The 21,415-nt window shown below is 51.2% G+C and overlaps 2 protein-coding genes across 2 annotated transcripts; one reads left to right on the top strand and one right to left on the bottom strand.

The window, feature by feature from the left end:
• Positions 1-1,261: 1,261 nt before the first annotated feature.
• On the top strand, positions 1,262-5,523 carry LOC100903607 (coiled-coil domain-containing protein 148). The gene is made up of 9 exons (XM_029111385.1): positions 1,262-1,372; positions 1,629-1,822; positions 1,908-2,046; positions 2,815-2,996; positions 3,124-3,268; positions 3,494-3,646; positions 3,725-3,876; positions 3,970-4,090; positions 5,110-5,523. The coding sequence occupies exons 1-9, from the start codon at positions 1,262-1,264 to the stop codon at positions 5,521-5,523; spliced, it is 1,611 nt and encodes a 536-aa protein (XP_028967218.1).
• Positions 5,524-7,556: 2,033 nt separating this feature from the next.
• msps (msps cytoskeleton-associated protein 5) lies at positions 7,557-18,027 on the bottom strand (the record flags this gene model as incomplete). The annotated part of the gene is made up of 15 exons (XM_029111386.1): positions 18,010-18,027; positions 15,875-15,928; positions 14,870-15,764; positions 14,231-14,712; positions 11,875-14,127; positions 11,438-11,786; positions 10,822-11,353; positions 10,656-10,728; positions 10,457-10,531; positions 9,993-10,335; positions 9,409-9,878; positions 9,027-9,122; positions 8,009-8,053; positions 7,744-7,891; positions 7,557-7,621 (listed from the first exon to the last, which is right to left on the bottom strand). Coding segments are annotated over exons 1-15 (5,898 nt in total), but the record flags the coding sequence as incomplete, so codon positions are not given.
• Positions 18,028-21,415: the final 3,388 nt, after the last annotated feature.

Consider the following 21,415-nt stretch of genomic DNA (forward strand, 5'->3'; position numbering starts at 1 on the left):
ACTCGAGTCTGGCCCCCTCTACTCGAGTTCGTTGACGAGGTTCACGCTGATCGATTCGATGATCCCATGCGTCGGCGTCGGACCGTCTCGATATTTTTTTTTCCAATCCGTAACTCACTGCGTGAAGAATTCCTCGAACCTCATACTTGATGGAAACTTGAGCTGATTCCGTGGAAGCTGTTTCTCGCATCGGGGTTCGTACCCACGGGGTGCCCTCATCCACCGCCTTCACGCTTGCGTCGGCTGGTGTCTACAGAGTTCCAGACGACGAGTTGGAGTCCGGGAAAATCTCATCAAAATTGTGACCGTCGTTTGACAGACGTGCACCTCCCTGATATTGATGGCAGTAATTCTACTTTGATATGCTACAAGCAGCCGTCAACTGGACGTCCACCTCGGAGCACTTTCGAACCGTGAGGTGAATGCAGACTAGTAGACGCATGCAGGACAGTGCAGCGATTCAGCGATCCAACGCTTTTTCCACGCTGCATCGGACAATAATCACATTGGGATACACACGAGGCCGCTTCTATATTCGCTGAATAAACAACAAGCAGCTCATGCTCTAGCGCAAGGTTCAACAGGGGAGGCGTCCAGGCAGAATTATTCTGACCAGTCGCTTTACATTCAATGGTCGCTTTTCGTCTGTTGATTAATCGGACAGATATATTTGCTCCCCGGCGTCGGCTCGCGACGAGTTTTTCCGTTCATATTGGCAAACGAATCAGATGATATCGCGAAACCTCATAGAGGATTCAGTCCAGTCGGCCCAGCGCCTGTCTTTTTTATTCGAGAAACGAGGTCAGCTGGAATCTCCGCACTATCGACGAATCCTGCTCTGTAACTTTCCGCTAGATTGGGCCCTCTCTCTGTCGTATCGAAAGTCGGAATTTGAACTCAGTTCTCAATACTAGCATCGATGCCACCGTAGGGTAGATCCCGTGAAGCTTCACGTAGGACCCAACTTTGTCGTTCGCGAGAAACCCCACGCGGAACCCGTCAAAGTCCCACTTGAAAAAGCCTATCGAACGAAGGATCTTCTCGACTCGGACGACGAGGTTCTCCTTTAAACCCAGAGCTCTGATATCGCTTCCCCGTCTTCGCTACGGTGCACACCTCATGAGAATCCGGCCCCTGAGTATTTCCGATTTTTCTCCTTGCAGCGACTGTCGATCGAAAGTCCGAAGACAAGGTGGTTAGGAACCTTACACAGCGAAACCGATTGTAGGACGCACCGAGCCTAAGGGAAAGAAGGCAGAAAATGTCGAAGAAAACCAAAGACTCGAAAACCAGCAAGTCTGGAGATAAACCTCGCAAAAAAGGAAACGGATCGAATACGGACGTGGCAACGTTGCTTCAGCAACACAGGCAAGTAAGTGAACTTGAACTCTCTGAATCCGACAGATCCGACCTCGTAGCATTCCGGCTCCCGATGTCACTCCGCGGAACGAAATCGGGCTCTAGCGCGAGTTTAAAGTGATGTTGCCCCTCGCATTTAGCGGATCTCACAGTCAGAGGGAGGAAGCTTGGGGGAGTGCTCGCTGAATGACGTCACTATCGGATCAAAAATCCCTCTAAGTCTCTCGGAATCGGAAACTGCCCACATCTCTGCTTATCTTCGATTGTAGATTTGGAGTAACGAATGGAAGCGCCTCCAGAGTCAGGAGGATTCCGTGAGGAGCGATGTGGTGGACAAGCTCCGTTATCTGTCGTGCCAAAGCGTCGATGATGTCGTCGGACAGTGCCTTGAAACTTGGATCGACTTGGAGCTCGACGCCACTAAATTTCTTGACAACGCTTCCTCTCGGATACAGTTCTTCAAGTGCGTACCGATTCCGATGTCAACGGTTGTTCAGTGCTCAGGTGAATATTTGGATTGGTAGTTTGAGAGCAATGCTCATTTTCAGGCATTTGGTTCAACGTTGTCTCGAAAGCGAATCACCGGCGGACTTCGAGCCAGAAGTCGAGTCGGCTTCGAACGAACTCATCCAGCTGAGTGAACAGCTACAAAACGACCGGATACGTGCTGAGCAGGAAGTGACAGAGGTAAGGACGGTCAGGCAACACCCAGTAGGCAGGGCTGTGCGAAGTTCCCCATCGTCGTTGTAACCTTCGGCTCTACAGCTGGGGCGCCTGATTCGAGAGGATAACTGCGAAGCCGAGTACTGATTCGATAACGTGAACCTTCGCCAGCGGGCTCCCCGTCCCGAACCAGCCCACCCGAACTCCATCGAGAACTCCTAGAAAGAGGTCTCGGTCCCCGCAAAAGAGGAAACGGAATGAATCCAGATACAATATGACGGGAGCGCGCTCCCATGCGAATTTTCTTCGATGATCAAAGCAGGACCGAGACAGGAGATTTTTCCTCCGGAAAATTCCACGCTCTGACAGTGTTCCGAGGTCATGGAGTACGAAATTCTCTGCTGCGCTAAGTTTTGTTTTAGCCGACCTCGATCTGAAGTTAGTTCAATTAAATTGTCTAGTACGGCTTCGGAGAGCAACGCTCCCGGGTGACCTCCATCTAAATCATAAGCCGCCCACGTGCTCACCGGGGACCAGCCGACGTATTACCCAGCGGAGCAGAACGCCGCGTGCTCGGAGCCGACCCTCGGCGACTGAACGAGAAGCTCGACCGAGCTCGGAAGTCACGCCCACGACAATGGTCCAACAAAGCATGTTTTGCTTTCTCCACGCAATGCGTGTCACCTCAGTGTTCGAAGTATGGTTGAGCTAGTTAGCGCGTCCATCCGCCGAGCGGAGCGCTGCCACGGATCCATCTAATCGCGCAACGCATTCAAAATGGCTATCCCACAGGCGTTTAATATACCCATGTTGACCAGTGTTCGGTTCACGTTTGCCCGTAACGTAGACGAAGAGTTCCTGGCGGCTCACAAGGATGACTCGAAAATGCGGCGAAATCAACTGGGGGAACTCAAGCAGCTCGATCAGGACTTCGAGAAAAAACTGAGGGAAATCGATAAAGCTCATAAAACGGAGTAAGTCCCAAATCACGGCCTCGCGAATCGCGGGTGAGGGAGAACGGGCCGTGTTTCCCGCTTATCTCGAATCCATCATGAATTATGCGGGATGATCGGAAAAGATTTGATTCGCATTCGTCGACAGGGAGGAGCCCGCCGACTGGACCAACGAAGACTATCAAGTGGTTCAGCATGTGCTCGAACAGTACCCGAAGAGTCTGTCAAACCGCCGGGCTTTGGTGATGGATATGCTCAAAAGGAGGTTCCCGCATCGATCTGTCCTCGATGTTGTACGTAGACACCATCTCTGTGTCGGATGATGAGGTCAAACATCGCCCCGCTAGGCTAGGCTGCATGATCCGCCATGGGGACTTCTGAATCGAAATCATATTCCGCGCGCCAGACCTCTGATCTTCCACTCTTCGGTCTTATACGTCTCAGAGGAGAGATACCAATCTTGACGGAGGAATCAAGACCGGTGATTCGATTGAGCTCTGAAGATTTCACTCTTTCAGTCGACATATATGGCTTGGTGTCAGAATCAAGTATTCTACCGTAGTAAAGTGAACTCGGCTGTCCAAGACTGGGAGCGTGCTCGGATACAATGGCTCAGGGAAGCGGCGAAGGCTATGAAAGACGAACAGATGGAGCACCAAGCAAGAAGACAGGTCAGCTTCATGCTCTTTGAGTCGGTGTGTCTAATATCGAGGATTCCGACATCTTAAATCCTTACGAACCCTTTCCAGTCGAACGGTAGAGCTCTGGATCGAGCATCGAAACCACCTCCGAGACAGAGAACCAAATCTGAGCCTCCACCGGTGAGGACGCGCAAGAAAGAAGGTAGCAAGAAAAAATCTGGTTCTCTGAAAAAAGCCAAGGCGGTTTCGGGAGACGACAGGTTCGTTTTTCATTGGCTCGAATTCAATTTGTTGCAAGTTTTTGAAAGTCTCTCGAGCTTCTATCCTTAGGCTGGGTACGTCAGGAGCTGCAGTCAGAAACGTTTTCTCCGATCCTCCATTTGCAGAGGGAGGAAAAACTCGAAACACAAAGCTCGGTCTCGATCGAGTTCTCAACAGCCTTCGAAATTCGCGAGAGAGAAAACTGAGATCAAGGTAAAGAAAGAATAGATCATAATTTATTGATTCCATAAGATTCCCTGATCATCAATACCAGACAAACTCGTCCTCGAATGGGCGTCTTCGATTAAAGTCCACCGAGGAGTCCTAGAACGGCTTTCTTGAGGTCTAGAACTGAGTTGGCGACCGATAGTACTGGCGCGAGAAGCATCTCGGCCACTCCCAGGAGTCCGTTGAGCAGCGAAGCGAAAGCATTCGTTTCACTTCCTGAAATTTGCACAAGAGTCTCATTCGGATGATGTAGCCGAAAAGCGATCGCGGCGATGGGAGTTTTTCTCTATACTTCCGGAAGAGCATAATGCTGATTTTCCAGCGCAATGCCTCGAGACGGAAGCTTTGGAGGACGATCCGAGGCGAAGCGAAATATGTCGTTTTTAGTCATGAACAGACCGTTCCCCGTTTCCAGCTTCCACAGACTAGTCCTTCACTGAAAGAGATGAATACAACCGCGGTTCCGGAAGCCCAGCTCTTCCACTCGGCGGAGAAGTGTCGTTTCCCCAACAAGGCTGACGAAGTCTCAGCAAGTCATGGAGCTCTTTGCTCCCTCATTAAATAATCTATGGGTTAACAGCAGGGCTAGGTCGGCGCCCTGACTAGGGCTACGGCTGGCGCCTCGTGTAGAAATTTTAGCTGACAAAAAAAGATACGAACCCTCCGCGGAAAGACACGAAGTCACCAAAAGGGAGAATACCAGGACACTCAATGGACTCATGGCAAATGAGATCACTCCGGAATCATGTCGTCAATCCCCGCCGCCGCGAGCAATTTCCGAGGCAAACACTTACGAGCCACCATCAGATCGCTCGTAAGCGGGGAGTCAGTGATCGTTTTGGTAATCACACAAGATCACCGAGCCTGATTTGCATCGAAATTCGATTATGGACTTCGAACGACAGTTGCCAGTGGATCGAGAGTGCTTGAGCGAGAATTCACGACACCCACCTAATTCGATTCTAGCGTCCCCTGCTCCCGTCTTATTTGGCACCTTATTTCAGGAAACGAGCGTGCAAGAGCAAACCCGTCGACGAGCCCTCAAGGAAGCCAACCTATCGGTGAGCCGGTCCACGCGAGGTGTCTCCTCATTAGACACGTCGTTCTCAGCTTTGCTCAATGATGCATCAAAAACCCTCGCCCGTCAGAGGGACAAGGGCCCCAGGGTATGTACGGTCCCTGCACCTCCACGAAAATTTAGAATGTCCAAAGAACAACGCGCCCTGGCCAAACAGAACTTCGCCAGCGCGGTGTTCCAGGCGATGGAAAATGGAAGCGATCCTGGAAAGTTTGATGACGGAAAAGACGAAGCGGTTGTGCTCAAAGAGCACAGAATTCAACGAGCAGGTGCGAAGGCACCACAAAAAGCTCGGCCATCGAAACTGCAGCAGAAAAAAACTAAGAAAAACTCAAAATGATGGATTCACATCCGAAGCGAATCTAGTCCAAGGCAGCCAGATAGAATAGCGAGGCCCTCGGGCGACGTTCGAGGTATATCGGACTGCTATTGCTCGGGGTATAATCATGAGTTGATCTCACGGTTTCGGCTCGAGATGGCGCACTTGACTGCTCCGGTTCGGGAGTGTGCCGAGTTCGCCGACTCCAGTCCAAAGTAGACTGTCAGGAGTCGATTACCTAAGCCCGAATGAGTCTTTAAGCAGCGACAGAGCGCTTGTTTGAAGCGATACCGGACCGGATCCTCTAGCCTCTAGCGGGTAAGATATTCGACTCAGGACTCAAGCTCGCTGGAGGGAAAGGAAACATGGAATGATAAATGAATGCGAGCCTTAAAACTGAATCGATATGACCACATCCTTGCATCTTTGTCATAGAGCGGCCCACTTCCAGACCCCCATAGGATGGGAACATTATTTGAGCCCCTCACGGTCCACGGAAGAGTGGATGGTGTGGTTACCAAGCGATCGGAGTAATCACACTTCTAGCATCCCACTCAACTCACCATAGCTAGATTAATATTGCCCACCAAAAAGAGAGATAACGATTGCACGATCCTCGATCGGGGCGGGGATCCAAACCTCGGTGAATAAAATGTTTGACCCTATGAGAGCCAAGGGAGGCAGCACGAGTAATTGCATGGAGCCACGTCTGGGACAGCAAATGCTGTGCGAGGAGCACGATAGAGAGCTCAAAATGAGACGGACCGTGTAAAGCCTAAATCCTAAAACATGAGCTGGAATCGGGAACACATGGAATGATATTTTCGCCGTTCCAGCTCTAGGAGATCCCTCGGCCAAACCAACCGAAGACGAAGAAAAGAGGCAATTCACCGCCAGCGAGATTCACAGGGCGGTAGAAATCGGTAGGAGGAGGCCATGCAGTTCAATCTCTCGAGAACTCCTGACTCAGAAAATGGAAGAGGAGGAATGGAACTCTCTCATCAGCTGATTCATTCCGAACCGAGGATCTCTTTCCGGCTCGAAGCCCCAATCCGCTCTGGGAAATGGGCTCTACCGCGGGGAGCAATATATGCAGCTGATAGGAATACTTGAGTGTATCGAGTCGATGTCTGAGAATGTGACTTGAGCTGTATTAGGGAAAGAGAGAATAAATTGTCTTTCTATCGCTTAGAAGACCTAGAAGGAGAAGAGCTCTATTTCGATAGACAGTAGAACTTCGAAGCTGTCCGATGCCCGAAGCCGGGAAATTATTCGCAGGAGAATCGAAAACCGGGATCGTCATGCGCCCAAGCTCAGGTCTCAATGTGCCATCGTGAAGAGACCATAAGATAGGAAGCCCTTCCCGAAGAATTCGACGCTCATCGCTAACTTCTATATGACACCTTTTTTATTCCAGAGCAAATTCCTGAACGATAATAATTCTTCTGAACAGGGACAATGTGATCGGAGGCAGCGGGTGGAAAATGTCGAAATAAATAATGTGAGAGGCCCCCCGAGTGCCGCAGGATCTTCGCAGGGGCGGGGCTCCCGTTCGGTCATGGAACTCATCGTGGGTCTTGCAAGCTTCAAGACTGTAAAACTTCCCGCTCCATGGATCCGTCGATTCTTCAGATGAAACGCGGAGATATTCCGAGTTTTCGGGAATGGAGCGACAAGAAACAAGCATTGTTTTGGGATCCTGTACGAAGTCTCTGCTAGGATCTCGGGCTTGATCCTCCAGAGTGTGAACACGGGCGAGAAGGATCGATATGGAGCCAAAGCGGGAAAAGCTGTGGAAGCTTTCGAGTTAACTCTCGTTCAATTCTGCGAGCAAGCGTTGGGCATAATCCATATGATGCTGGATCTCCGATGAGATGTCCTGGCATGGTCTCTGAGGATCGCGTAGAATTCAATGAGAAACTTGGATGTGGGACTATTCTGTATTTATCGGAGTCGTCGGATGGCGCAGCTCTACTCACATTCCGGGCTTCGTCTATGATCTGGGGCATGTTTACGGGAGTCATACCCGGCAGCTCCCAAATTTTTTCCAGATACTTCATGATCTCGGTCACCGCTTCCGAAGACAGGTAGCCGAAATTTTCCGGGAAGCCTTTCGCTTCTGCAATTTGCGAGTTGAGATTCGAACGTTACGAGATCATTCGTGATTCCGGGCCATAAGTCTGGATTTAATTTCCCAACCTCATCAGGCATACATAATGAGTTCCGACCGAGTCAACATACCGATAGATTTGGTGATATTCGGTAGTTCACGGTAAACTTGTTTTATTGCTTCGTGCTGGTCCGAGGTCTGGCAGAGACGCGAAACTTCATCTTGAGGAATATCTTCGACCAAGATGTGGATGACAAGCTCCTCGAGATCGCCAGTTTCCTAGTGTCGGTAAGAAAACACTCAACAGAAACTCAATAGGGAAGTTAGGGGTTTTCTTTCGAGAAAATAGCGGGAAGAGCAGAGTGTTCCGCTTGAAATCAACAGATCCACGCTCACCTGGAACCTAGTCATCAGTTGCTTCAAGCGGGTCCGATCCTTATCCTGGAAAGCATGTGCGTCAGGCTTCAGAAGAAACATCCCTGGATCAAGCTTAGAAACTCCACCCCTAAAGACATTCTGCACACATGAGTTTCCGAAACGTCAAGGACCCGTATGCATTGAGTTATCCACGTGAGATTCCGAAATTCTAAGAAGCGAGTACGATGCGGCTCTCGGAGCCTTCGCGGAGACAGTTTTCGATGAAAGGGAAACATTCGCGACACTTCTCAATTGCAATGAAGAGACTGGGCTCTTTGCGTAACGAGTAACTCTTGTTTTTATTGACAAACTCCTAAGAGGTCATCTCGAGAGTGATGACCAGAATATACAGGTGAGATCAAACGATCGGTCTCGACTCATAGATTCCATAGACGGAGTCGACTGAGCAGCTTCGTCAAAGGAAAATTCAACAAAAGGCTTCGAGTGTCGACTCATGAGCTCTCTTATCTCATCGGAATGGAAGAAATCAACGGAATTGCAATTGAGAACGTCGCTCGTGGGGGGAACCGAGAACGGAAAAGGAATGGATAACGAAAGGAAGACCGACATCCTCCCGGTCGAGCTCGGGCGAGAGAGCTGAGGAGGCCTCAGCTACGAATATATTTGTGAGGAACGGGGATAGATTGAATCAAAACTAGATTGAAAGTTTATAGATATCGAACGCTCCATTCTGCTAGGCTTCCGAACTCTTGAGGCCTAACTCATTAACTCATCGGTAGCGAAACCTCTGGGGGCGAACTGGAGGAAGCACACGAACACAGATTAATAGATTAGAGCAAACGGAACTGAAAGCAGCGAATGGCAAACCCTAGTTACGGAACGAAGCCTTAATCTCTCAGTAATTGAACGGCTTGTCATTATCTAAGTGTGGTAAGGCCGTTGCGGTCGTTGTTGCTGACATCATAGTAGTCGTAGCGGTGCTGCCATTTCTAGTAGTAGTTTCAAAATGCGATTGAATTCCGTTAGCTTGCTGTACCTGCTTGAAGCAGCGTTCCTTGTTGCGCTTCGCCCTCATCACCGTTTTGTACACTTCGCTGTCAGGAACGAAGTGCGTCATCGTCTGTTCCAGGACCTGTATGGAATCCAAGCGATTGAAGCGAAGAGTTAGTCAAAAGGCGTCGAGCTTATTCAGTTATTCCACAGTCCCCTAAGCCCCGCTGACGAAATCTTTATCGAAATATTTGAGAACATCCTCGAGGAGATATTTCGCATCGCTTGAGTAGAAGCCCAAGCGCTGAGGGATCGATTCTGGCCTGTTTCGATGAGGGAACATCCCAAAGTATCGCTGATTGTCGACAGCATGAACCCGATCCGGACGCGGCCCAAATTAGTCGCAGGTCTCGCTGAGCGTCACTCACCCTGTTCTCATGGTGATTGAAGAGCTCGCTGATGACACTCTTCACCGTCCGCAACTCTTTATCGACGTCGCAAGCGTTGACCGGCAACGCCGCGAAGGCCGTTAGACAGTCATCACCCGTTCGTAGCACAGGCAGGACCTCCAGGTCATCCGGGAGGTGCTGCTTCCAGTGTCGGACGAGCTTCCAGAGACACTTTGTCATCAGATCAAGACAGGTTCTGGAATTCCGATCCTGTTCGTGTAGCTTGCGGGTAACTCGGTCCGTGTACATCCGGAGGAGGGCGCACGTGACTCGTGTTGCGTTGCTCTTGTCGAGCGATTTAACAATTATGTCGTTGAGCAGCTTCTGCACATCCGATGAACTAGAACCAGGTTTGCAGAACTTCTCCAAGAATTCATGAGAGAGCAATTGGAACGCCGGTGGGAGAAGAGACTCCAAGGAGGACTGGCTGGCCAGTTTCGCGTAGGATCCTGAAGAGTCGGAAGCATCTTCTTACGATCCAGCCCTCGAACGTCTCATACACCCATCTAAACGTATGCCCGAATTTCGATGCTGACCCCGATCCGATGGTGCATGCGGCTCACCTGTCGTTATCACTGCGTAGACGCACGCTCCGAGTGTGCGAATAACCTGACGGATGTCCTCCTCCCTGCACGTGTCATCGGGGATGTAGAGCGTGAGCACCGTATTCCATTGCTGACCCACATTCGAGAACAACGAGTTGATGTAAGGCTCGTTCACATCGGGAAGTTCGGTTTCCGTGTCGGCGCTCTGTAACGACATTAAAATCTGCTGGCCGGCGAGAATAACATCTTCGATGGCGGTGCAGTTGAGTTTGCGTGCAATCACGTGCTCGTCCAGACCAGTCTGCGGAGCGCAAGAGATGCTCGCAGGGAGCTTGGTGATTCTTCCGCTGTATGCACGCGTCTGTAAAGGAATTTCCCTCCATTAGGATCACAAACCGATAGATTCGAAAGAATCTGAATTGAACACACACGTATACTAAGTGCGTCATTTTTAAGATTGGAAAGATCAGTTCCAGGCTTACCGTTTCTTCCTTCTTCAAAGCAATATCTGCCATGCGTGATATACGCTCGAAGTTTTCTGCGTCATAAGCCGCCCGCTAGAAGCGAAAAAATGGAAATTTCAGCCGAGACCGTTGACGTCGATGACCGACTCGTGGTGGGACAGACTCGGACCCGCAAGCTGGGAAATTGCGATGGAATATGAGGAACAGGCGAACTCACCACCGGTGCCGATGGTTGCCTGATGGTCCGTGAAAGACCCAAAGGTGATCGGTTGTTGCTTGTGGTGCGAACACTGAAATGGATGCAAAGCTCGAACCCGTCGTCACGATAGGAAACCTCCCGATTATGTGCCGATAAATCTGTATAGGCGTTCAAAAAATCTTACAATGTGCCACAGGGATCCGCGATGCCGCCCGACGGCGGCGCTTCATTATTGTTGACAGCATTCAAGTCCAGCTGATACTGTGCGGTAGCCCTCGGTGAGAACTGGAGTGCTCCTCGAGGTGACGGAATCCCTCGACCACCGGCCGAGGTTCGAACCACGGTCCGGTTGAATGTCAGAGTGCCACCTCCGCCGCCACCCCCAGCTGAAGGTCTAGCCAGGTGACGCGCCGGAGACGAAGGCTCGGTGACAGCTTCTCTCATCTGTGACGGTGAGGGTCTTTCCTCCTTGATCTTCGTCATGTACTTTTCGACCGATGCGCGATCCTTATCGTTTATTTCTCGCATCATTTCTCTCTGATCTTTTTGTCCTTCCTTGATGTAGCACAGCTCAGCGATTGTTCTGAGGCAGAGCTCTTTCATGTTCGCTTGCTTAGTGAAATCGGACAATGATTTCACGATGACTCGGAGATTCGGTAGTCGTCTGATCTCCTCTCGGTGTTCTTCCATCAGTTTATTCATCTCGTCGATCATGTCTAGAACGAAGCGGAGCGTCAGGTTTTCATTTATCCGAGAGTCGCCAGGAAACCGACAAGGTGTAGAAAGCGGGGTCGACTTACTTTTGGCCAGCTTGAAGTTCTTCTGGTTTTTCAGCATGTCCGAGACATTGAGGAAGATCTGGGACGACTTGCACACCGTCGGTAGGGATCTCATGACGCTATCGACTAGTTCCTGACTTTGCGCCGTCATCGAGACGAATTTTGAGAAGAAATTCGGCAGAAGGATGTTGACTTCGACGACTTCGAGCGAGATGTTCCTCTCCTCCATGATTGGGAACAGTTCCAGGAGAAAACGCATGAAGTGATTGATCGTCATCCAGTTCTTATCGTAGCAGTGCACCGCTCCCCAACGAATTATGAGGTCGCGGTTCGCCAGGATCAAATCCTGCGTAGACTCATCGCGAAGTGCCTGGATGGGAATAATAATTATTAGGTTCAGAATCCCCATCTAGCTCGAATGCTTCATGCTCGTGGAATAGAACGAGCGCTTAACGAACCTGGATCCAGATGTCGGTGATTTTCTGATGGTGTTGAAGCATCTCCGAGAAGGAAAGCTGGATGCACTGAGTGCTGGCACCAGCGATCTCGAACATCCGTTTAAGTTCACCCAGCAGCTCCTGCTTGTCCTTCTCCAAGGTCTTGGTGTCGTGAATGTACCAACGCATCAAGGGATCTTTCCGTGTGGCGGGTTGTCGAAGGTCTCTACCGGCGAACAACATAGCCGGGTTGAGTTCTTCCTCGCCCTTCCTCCCCGATCGTTTCTCCTCTTTCTGCGGCGACGTCTCGTCTTCGGTTTCAATGTCTCTGGCTTTCGTCAGGTTCGAATGTTTGCGGGTGAACGTCCCCAGCGGCTTCCTCTCGGGAACTTTAGCCGCAGCTGGCGCAGGGGGCGCGGCCGAAGGCGGGGGCGCTTGACATTTCATCAAATCGCCCTTGATGGCTTCGAGATGTTTGCCTATAGTGCCCTTGCTAGAGGGCGGCAAGGCGTTACATCTCGAAAGCAGGGCGTTGAAGCCCGTGTGTTTGCCCAGAGGCAGAAGACAAGCCTGAGCCTTTTTCCTGACTTCGCCGTTTCGGTCCTCGAGACACGAGAACACTGGACTGATGCAAGTGTTCAGGAACTCTTTGTTCAGTTTGCCTTTATGGGCGTCCAGTTTCGCGGCGAACCAATCGAGCAGATCGCTCCTGAGGAACGGGTTCTCTGTTTTCAGGGCGTCGCTCATCTTGTCGCCGTCCAGAAAGAGATTCATTGGATCTTTGCAGATCTCGAACCATTTGTCCAGACACGAGATGGAAGCGGTCCGAACCGAGACCTTGGAGTCCGCCAGTGCCGACATAACGGCCGGGAGGAAAAGTTGCGCGTGTTTGCTACCGTGAGGACCCATGGCTTCGATCAGCGATTGGCAGAGTTTGATGGCACTCGTCGCGAGGTTCTTGTTCGTGTCGGCGATGCGAGCTTTGAGAGCTTTCGGCAGCTCTCCGAGATCGGGAGTTATCGCGCTCGCTTCGTTGATGATGCTCTGCACTTTGGTCAGGGCCTCCATCCTCACCTTCCAGTTGCTGTCTCCCATTTCGGCGATGATTGCGCCCTGGAGTTTGGAGCTCAGATCTGTTCGAGGCAGAAGATCAGTTGCGTCCACTTCTTCGACGGTTTCTTCAGCACCCGCATCGGCCCGGTCGTCTCCTTCGTCGCACTCGGAGTTCTTGACTCCTCGGACAGGGGCCGGGGGCGTTTGATCCTGGACCGCGGCTATTTCCTGGTCGAGAAGAGCTAGGACCGCGGGTTTTTCATTTTCGAAGAAACCTCTCAAGGGTGCTTTCAAGTAGAGATACATCACTCCGAAGAGCTTCACCGCCGAAGTTCTCACCGCTGGGTTGCTGGCCCCCAAGGCTGTCTTCATCGTTTCGATGACACTCCTGGCGGGCACCTTGAAACCGAACTCTTTGATCGCTTGTCCGGTCCAGTTCAAGGCTTCCGATTGAACTTTGGGACTTTTCTGGGCGAAGGCCGCCTCCAAAACCTGTGTGGACACCAGATCAAGCGAAGTGGCTTCAGCGAGACTCATTAGTGCCTGAGCAGCCACGGCAGAGTTCTTGAGGTCTCCCAGCTTCTCAGCGAGGTCGGCCTTGCAGGCGTCGACGGTGTGCAAGGACACGTTGCCCCGAGCGAAGATGTCCGAGAGGATTTCTATTTTCACCTTAAGTACTTGGAAGTTGCTATCCTTCAGCCCGGGCTTCTTGGTGAGAGCTCGAGTCAGGGCTTGGACCGGAATGTTCCCGTCGGGCAGGCTAGTCACAGACTTCTGCAGCTCCTCGCACGCAGCCAATCGAGTTTTCCAGTTGGAATCAGCGATTTGGCTCTTCACGGCGTCGCTCATGACGCCTTCGAGCTGACATATGAGATCTTCGTCCGAGAAGACGTTTTCGTGGAATAGATTCTTGCCGGCACCCTTCACCGGCGCGGCTGAAGCTGTCTTCTTCTTAGCTCCACCTGTAGCCGTTTTAGGCGGAGCCCTGGTAGCCGTCTTGACAGCCGTCCTGGATGCTGGTTTTCTAGCCGCGGTAGGTGGTGGAGGTGCGGATGATTCCTTCGGATCGGATGCGTCGGACGCGACACTTTCCTTCGAGGGAATCTTCGGAACCCTTCGCGCGGTAGCTGCAGATGCCTTTGGGTTTTCTCTGGGCTGGGCTGCGCCAGCTGAAATACCGTTGCCGCCGCCCAGTACGCATTTTTCCTTGAAGTCGTTCACCTAGAAAATAGGGTTTTTTGAGCACGGGAGGCGGGCTTCCGAGAGAGCATCAAGATCGCATCTACATACGGATATTGTGCATGTACGGAGTCCGAAGCCAAACCTTGTTTTTCTTCGCGCTGTCCAGCTTTTCGACTTGAGCTTGTAGAGCTCTGTCGTTGGTCAGCTTAAGTAGAGCGCCAGCCGCTTTCATGGAGGCATCTCGAGCTTCGGGTTTACTGCATGCGAACGCCTTGCCCAGAGCGACGACCAGACCTCCTGGGAGTTTCTTGGGACAGTCGTTCGCCGGACACAATGGGACCGCTCTCGCAATGAGCTCTCCAGCTTCCATTATAATGTCTGGTTTCTTGTCCTCGAGCAGTTCAATCATGAGGTCGAGCAACTTTTCGAACTTCACTGTCGGAAGCATGGAGTCGACAGCTTTCCCGCATGCATCGACCAGCGCCCTCTGTCTGAAGCCGGCTCTCTTGACGAGCTCGGGTATTCCCCTGCTGGAATGTGATGCGATGCTGTTCGGCGTTTTCGTGCCCAGCTGAGCAAGACATTTGCACGCCTCGACCGAAAGCATGAACTTGGCTTCGTTGACTGTTGGGGAAAATTCGAGTTGTTTTAACTTCAGACACAAGGAAATCAGACTTCATGAATAATTATTCCCCCCTCATCTCCTCAGATCGAACTTCGGGGGTGGGAAGTCAGATCGAGATATTGAATTTCCTCTTGTAGGCTGATGGAGGGAACTTACCGGCGATATTCAAGAGGAGTTTTATCAATTCATCGTAATTCAAAGACTGGACGAGAAGCTTGTTTTCTTCGAGCTCCTGTCTCAACTTCGGCAGCGCTGTTTTCAGTTCTGTCTTATCCTGGAGCAGCTTCATGAGTCCTGGGATCTTTTTGAAAATATCGATGGGATCAACGAGCGAATCGACGACCGTCGAGGCGGCCACGACCGCAACGGGGTCTTGGCCCGAGGAAATTGCTTTCTCCTTGGCTTTTTGTACGGCACGGGTGAACTTGACTGCTTCGGGCTTTTCGTCTCTAAGCGCCTCGAAATCCGATTCCTTGGGGAGGTTCTTTTCAGGCAAGTCTTTTAACAATGGTTTCATGTCGTCCTTAGCCCATCGGTACATCTCCATGATGAGGTTCCGGCATTCATTGCGAACGTTACCGTTTGCGCTAGTCACCAACGTCAAGACGGGCTTGACTTTTCGGAGATTGACGACCCCAGGCCCATAGTCTTTCAGAGCTTGTACTAGAAAGGCCAGATTGACTTCGTGTACTTTCGGTACTTTCGATGAGGTCGCGGCTTTGACGCAGGCGTCGACCAGATTGTCGTTCTGTTCCCGTTCTATGCAGATGTTGAGTGCGTCGCGCGCCTGACTCGCAATATTCTTGTTGGCGTGATTCAGCAGATTACCACAGATGTGTCCGAACAGATCGTTGTATTCTGAGTCGTCCAGCGTGCATCCTTGCAGTAGAGCTTCGAGGCAAGAGAGTGAGAGCATGATGGATTTCGGGCTCTTTTCCTTAAGAGTCTTCTTGATGAGCGATGAATATTCCTTGAATTGGGGATCGCCCTCAGGGAGCTCTTTGAGAAGACTTGCGCAATCAGCCCACGCCTTCTCCTTGTTGCCCATTTGCTGGCGAAAGCAAGTGGGTGAAATTAGTACCTCGTCCCCTCAAGAATTTCCAGCCCAATAGATCTCATGGGATCGGTTCCAATAGTTTCTTTCCCCGTCGACTGTCATACCTTGTGCTGCATCCGCTGCACGAGCGGCAGGTGCGAGACATCCTCCAGTTGCTCCTGGAGAAAATAAATATCCCTCAACTTGACGCGTTTACCTCGTTCAGGCGGCATTGATTCCATGAACACATGGCTTCGTCTAACGGGGTTTTCTATACCCTCATGTGACTAACAAATGAGATTTCTTCTCGAAAGTCATCGATGCTGCCCACGGACGTGCCGAGTCGATCGCTACTGAATCTGCGATACTACCGAATTCTAAATCAGTCGCAGCTACACTAGACGGTGACTATTGGTCGGGGCGGTCGTCCACTATTGATCGCGGCTCAGGACCGCCATGTGATTCAGACTTCACCGGCTCTGTGTGAGACTCGTTGCGGGACGATGATTCAGTTTGTCTTTATATTCGCGCAAAAATATATATCGGCAGTCTAGCGCAATGAAAACGGTCGAACATACAAAGAAGGAATTATGTTGCGGAAAAGCTAAGGCTCATCATGGGGCGGACCGTGATCCTCTCGGGTAGATCGAAATTGAGATTCTCCGCTTCTTTCTTCCACGAACAGGGGTGAGAGTCACCCCTGGAGCTGTTCGAACAGCTCTAGCTCCCTCATCTAACTGTCAAGAAGCGAGGCAACGAGGAACACCACTGAACCATGCCCGGAAGTGTTCTTTGAGTCACGGCGTAATGCATTGGCCGAATCAATAGCTTTTGTTTGACCACCTATCCAATGACGTTCAACCACCGGACCGCGTCGAATATTCGACGTCCGGAGCCTCTCGGGGCGGCCGAGTTACGCTCTTCGTGCGAATCATCCCTAATTCCGTCACGAGGTAACGAGTTCCAGGAGCCTCGGTAGTTTACGGATCCGAATAGATAACGCGCCCCGTGAGCAGCGTCTCTCGCATCGGATTATATGAGGAGGAAAACTGGATCCCTGCTCCGTATGTCTCTTTCACAGACTGTTTACTCTTCGATGGCTCCCGAAATAGTTTACAGGTTGACTGTGTATTCGGTCTGAACGAAGAATCCGGCCCCAAACACGTCCCGTGAACGCCGTCCGGCGTGACGCACGACGCGCAGCTGCTCAACTCATTTTATACCAAATTTCGAACGTTGACCGCCGGTGATCCGCATGTATGCTGACACAGCATTCGGTGAGAAACAACACGGCTCGCCAGGCGTCCAGAGCATAGAAAATACCGGCGCGGACATTGCGTGAGTTCGGCCTCCGACCGATATCGAGCCTCGATAAGCCAGTGGATCGATTTTGAACTCCAGGACACTTCCGCGATCTAATTTTCTGCTCGCGACTTCTACGAGAGACTCGCGCTCCTTTGTTGGTAAGGGCCGTCGCTTTCGGATCTTCGGCGCACGGCAAAAAGATGCAAATAAAAGTGACAGCCCCGCTAAGCGAATGATGGTTTTTGAAGAATCATCGACAGCCCGCGAAAGCAGATCATCCCCTTCAACGATTGCAGATCTACAACAACGATTGTATCATAGATAGAAGTAGTAGGGAGCCGTGGCTCCCATCGCCTCCTCGATATCACAGGCAGGAAACAGAACACTTCGGAATATTTGAGCGTCCATGTCGCGATACCGCCGGGATTCTCGCGACGAAATCGATCCTATTTGCCTCAGCGCAGAGCGAGTGTGCATAGTCCAGAAGCGGGACATATGTACGCGCAATATCTCACGCTGCCAATTAATCGGAGCGGATCAGTGAATTCTCGTCGTGGCGTAGCTTTCGCAACGATCGTCGTGCAACCCACTCGCGTACGACGTACCGTACCGCCGGATACTGTCCCGAGGCCATGTACAGGACCCCGCAGCATATCCCAGAAAACAGTGTTGCTTCCCGGTTGTGCATTGCAGCGGTCGAAATTCATTAACGACCAATGCTGGCCTCAGGTTCGACTACCCTCGCTAAAAATGGGCATCACTGTGTATGGGGCAAGCATGTCTTGAGACATGCTCTTCGCCGATAACTGGATCGAGGAACGCGGTAGAAATTTCTGTCCCGAACGGACTCGGTACGCAGGCGGGTTCGAGTCGGGTCCTGGGGCTCTGATTGGGGTTCGGAGAAGGGGTGGAACGAAGGAGCGCTCCTGCAACGGTCGAGTCGAGAATTCCCTACCTGAAATTCCTCTTCCATGGTTCGGCGGGTCGGCGGAGAAATGACTCCTGCACTCGCTGGATTCGAACACTCTTTCTCTACCGTACGAAACGAATCCAAACTCTGCACTTTATAACTGTCATCGGAGAGGCGCTACGGCATAAAATGCTGCGGCGGTAAAGACCTCCCGGTGACGATCGAAAATATGCGCGCGAAGAGCGCTCCGCTCTCGTCGGTCCGCGACCGCGGCCACCACACCGAGAGCTCCGGAGGAGGACTTAAATTCGAGACGGATTGGAAAAGCTCCGGAAATCAGCATCATGCTTGGATGGCGAGGTCCCGTTGAGATTTTCGTAGAATTCCGGTGTTTCCCCGGCATCGCAAGAGCCGATAATTTAAACACCCGCATTGAAATTCGGTTGCTGTTCCGAGCAGGAACCCGGAAAGTGATCATCCTATATTTGTCCGGAGACCCTTCGTGCCCTGACCTCGAGCCCTCAAGGGACCGACTTATCCACATGATTACATGATTCACTGAACAAAAGAGATTTTTTTCTCACCTGACAATAAATTTCATATTCTGGTGGATCGGTTATTCCGGATAGAATCTATGCCCGAAGCGCGACGCAAGAATGTCTTCCGAAAGGGGGGTTGTGAACCAATGCGACGAAGTTTCGTCCTCCATTCGGTCAAAGAAAACCATAATGACCTCTCCATCGATGTGAAAACGCTACGAAATCATGTTTCATCTCAACGCGTTTCAGATGGAAGCTCAGAAGGTATATCTATCCCTCATTTCGTTCGAGCTATTTGAATCGCTGTCGGACCTGATGTGAAAGTCCGTTCGAGAATACGTCAAATCGAGCCGTGCTCGGGAAGCCTGCCGGCCTCTTGCGCTGTCAGCTCGGCTTTCGAATTTTGGCGCTGCTTGAAAAAGGAGAAGTCTGCTGACTTGGACTGGAGCGGAAGAGCTAGTGCTCCCGTTGTGCTCCAAGCAGACTTCAGAAACCTGTCAATTGTCAATACCTGCCGGACGGCATTTCTCTGCGAAAGCCGGAAAGCTATATTGGCAGATGGCGTTTGGGTCAGCTCCCGAATCTCCGGAAATCATAGGGAGATCTAGATTCTCAATCTCTCCTCATCAATCTCCATACCCCAGAGTTTGCTGTAGGCTGTTTCGTTGCACAGTACATCGTCGATTACCGCGTTCTCCAGAGTGAATTTCCCTTCAAATTTTCCGGGGGCATTAACTATGACGAGCACATTCTGGCTCGCGAAATCCTTCAACAGCCAACCTCTGGAATCTTCCACTTCTGCGAATTGGTTCATGTGCGCATTCTTGTCGCCCCCAATCACTACGCGCGTCTCCCCACTCCATTCCGATCCTCGTAGTTCTGTCCTCAAGGCCATGAAGTCTCTTCCCCTCTTTTAGGAAATTACTGGGCCTGGTTCCACCGGGGTGAGAATTCCCAACCCGGCTTCCGCGTGTTTCCCTGTTCTCCCCTCGCGGTTGCTCACAAACCACTCGTACTGGGGAATTTCTGGTGGACATTCTTCATTCATTAGCCACGTTTCATTGGCGAATATAACTCCTCTTTTCACCGATCCGTCCTTCTTGTCGAGATCGGTGAATATCTCCTCGACTACGCATTTCCATTTGCTCTTTGTTCTGCCCCCTCCCCCGATCGAGAACACCGATTCTGATTTCAAAGTGTTCAACAGCGACGTCATTATTTATTTTTGGAGATTCCTTCTTCCGTCGGCTTCTGGCTCCTTTCCTCGATGCTTGCCCCGAATCCTCTGATGTGGCTCTTGGGGGGTTTGGCCGTCAGTTGGGGCGGCCCTGTCCTGGGCTCGTTCCCCTGTGCGTAGCACGAGAGTATGGGGCGATCCTGCCCCTTCTCCCGCGACCTCGACCGCGTGCAGCTATCCCGCTGCCCGCCCCTCTACCGGAGTGGCCCTGGCTACCGCTAGGACCTCCCGTTTGGGCAGTATCCTCTGCCCTTTTTTTCCTTCTTTAATGTCTCAGTCTCCTGATATCCATTCCTCATTTTCTTCATATGAGCCTTCAATTCGTCCTCCCCAGTCTGACCGAGGAGGAGTTTTTTGATGTACCAGGATACGAGTTTTTACTCGTCTTCTGGCTGCCTTGTTTTGTCAGGCGATCGTTATTGAATAAGAGCTTATTCAAATAAGTTACCCGGAGATTGAGGATTGGAACCTTATCAGGTTCCGTGTCGGCCCATTGCTCGACCATTTCATTGACCTCAATCGCCGATTGGGCCAAGTCCTCTTTCTCTGGGAGATTCACCCGGGTCACTGAGACGATTTTTTCGTGTTATATGGCATCCTTTATCACTTTAATGATCTCGTCTCCGGGATCCTTGACCCTCCACGCTCGGGAATCCTCGTCGCGCAAGTTCGTCATTCCTATTTCTAGGAGCAGATGCACATACAATGCATCAGTTTCCAGCATTATCTGGTCGATTTTCCCGGCGTGTTTCGCCGCAAGTCTCCTCTTCTCGCGTAGCAGACACTGCCTACCGATGAGACCCACGAGGATCCTCTCGTCCTTGAGGTCTTCGAGGATACTCTCTCCGACCAGGACAGTCATTGTGATGGGGTCTCTCCTGAGCCCCTCAACTACCATACCTTCGGCTCGGTCACCGATACCGATATCCTTCAATGCCTGGGAATAAATCGAGACGGACAGTTAGGATTCAGATTCTTCTCCGAAATCTCAAGTACCTAATCAGACTCTTCAGGAATCTCATCTGGTCATGAAAGCTTCTTCGGTCACTCGCTGATCACTCGTCGGCCTGATATGTACGGGGGAGGGTATCAGCGTTGTCGCTATTGTTTCCTCATGGTGCAGTCCCGTCAACATCTGTGTACGTCAAGCCGACGCACTTTTCAAAGTAGAGGCTTATGGTGCTGAATAGCAGCCGCTCCGATTCGTCAGTGACGAAGGTCCCTCGACGCTTCCCATCGCGGGGGGATTTTGTCACTCGCGTCATGCTGGTTTCTTCATCAGCCGACGATAACAGAAAATCATGAGAAAAGAAGGTCCAGCTCACAGTGTTCGACTTGCGGGCAAATCCTATTTTAGCGTTTTTCGCTGATCTTCGGTTGAGTACTTCTACATAAATGATAACAAGGTTCCTTCAGGATCGAGTGGGGTGTCCAAGCCGGGTGTCCAAATCTCGGTTTTCGTTCCCGTAGACGTTATCGGCCGAAGATCAGCGAAAAACGCTAAAATGGGTTTCGGCCCCAAACCGAACATATCGCTGACTTCTGTTGCGCACTGCGACCGAACCGTGCACAGGGTAAACTCAGCGAACAAAAGCCGGAACCGAATGTTCGATAGCGATCGCGCACGAAGGGTTGAAAGTAATCGTCGGGAACAGAAGCCGACAATTAATGTCGT

This window comes from Galendromus occidentalis, unplaced genomic scaffold (assembly GCF_000255335.2).
Source record: "Galendromus occidentalis unplaced genomic scaffold, Mocc_1.1 scf7180000077438, whole genome shotgun sequence".
In the NCBI taxonomy this organism is placed as follows: Eukaryota; Metazoa; Arthropoda; class Arachnida; order Mesostigmata; family Phytoseiidae; genus Galendromus; species Galendromus occidentalis.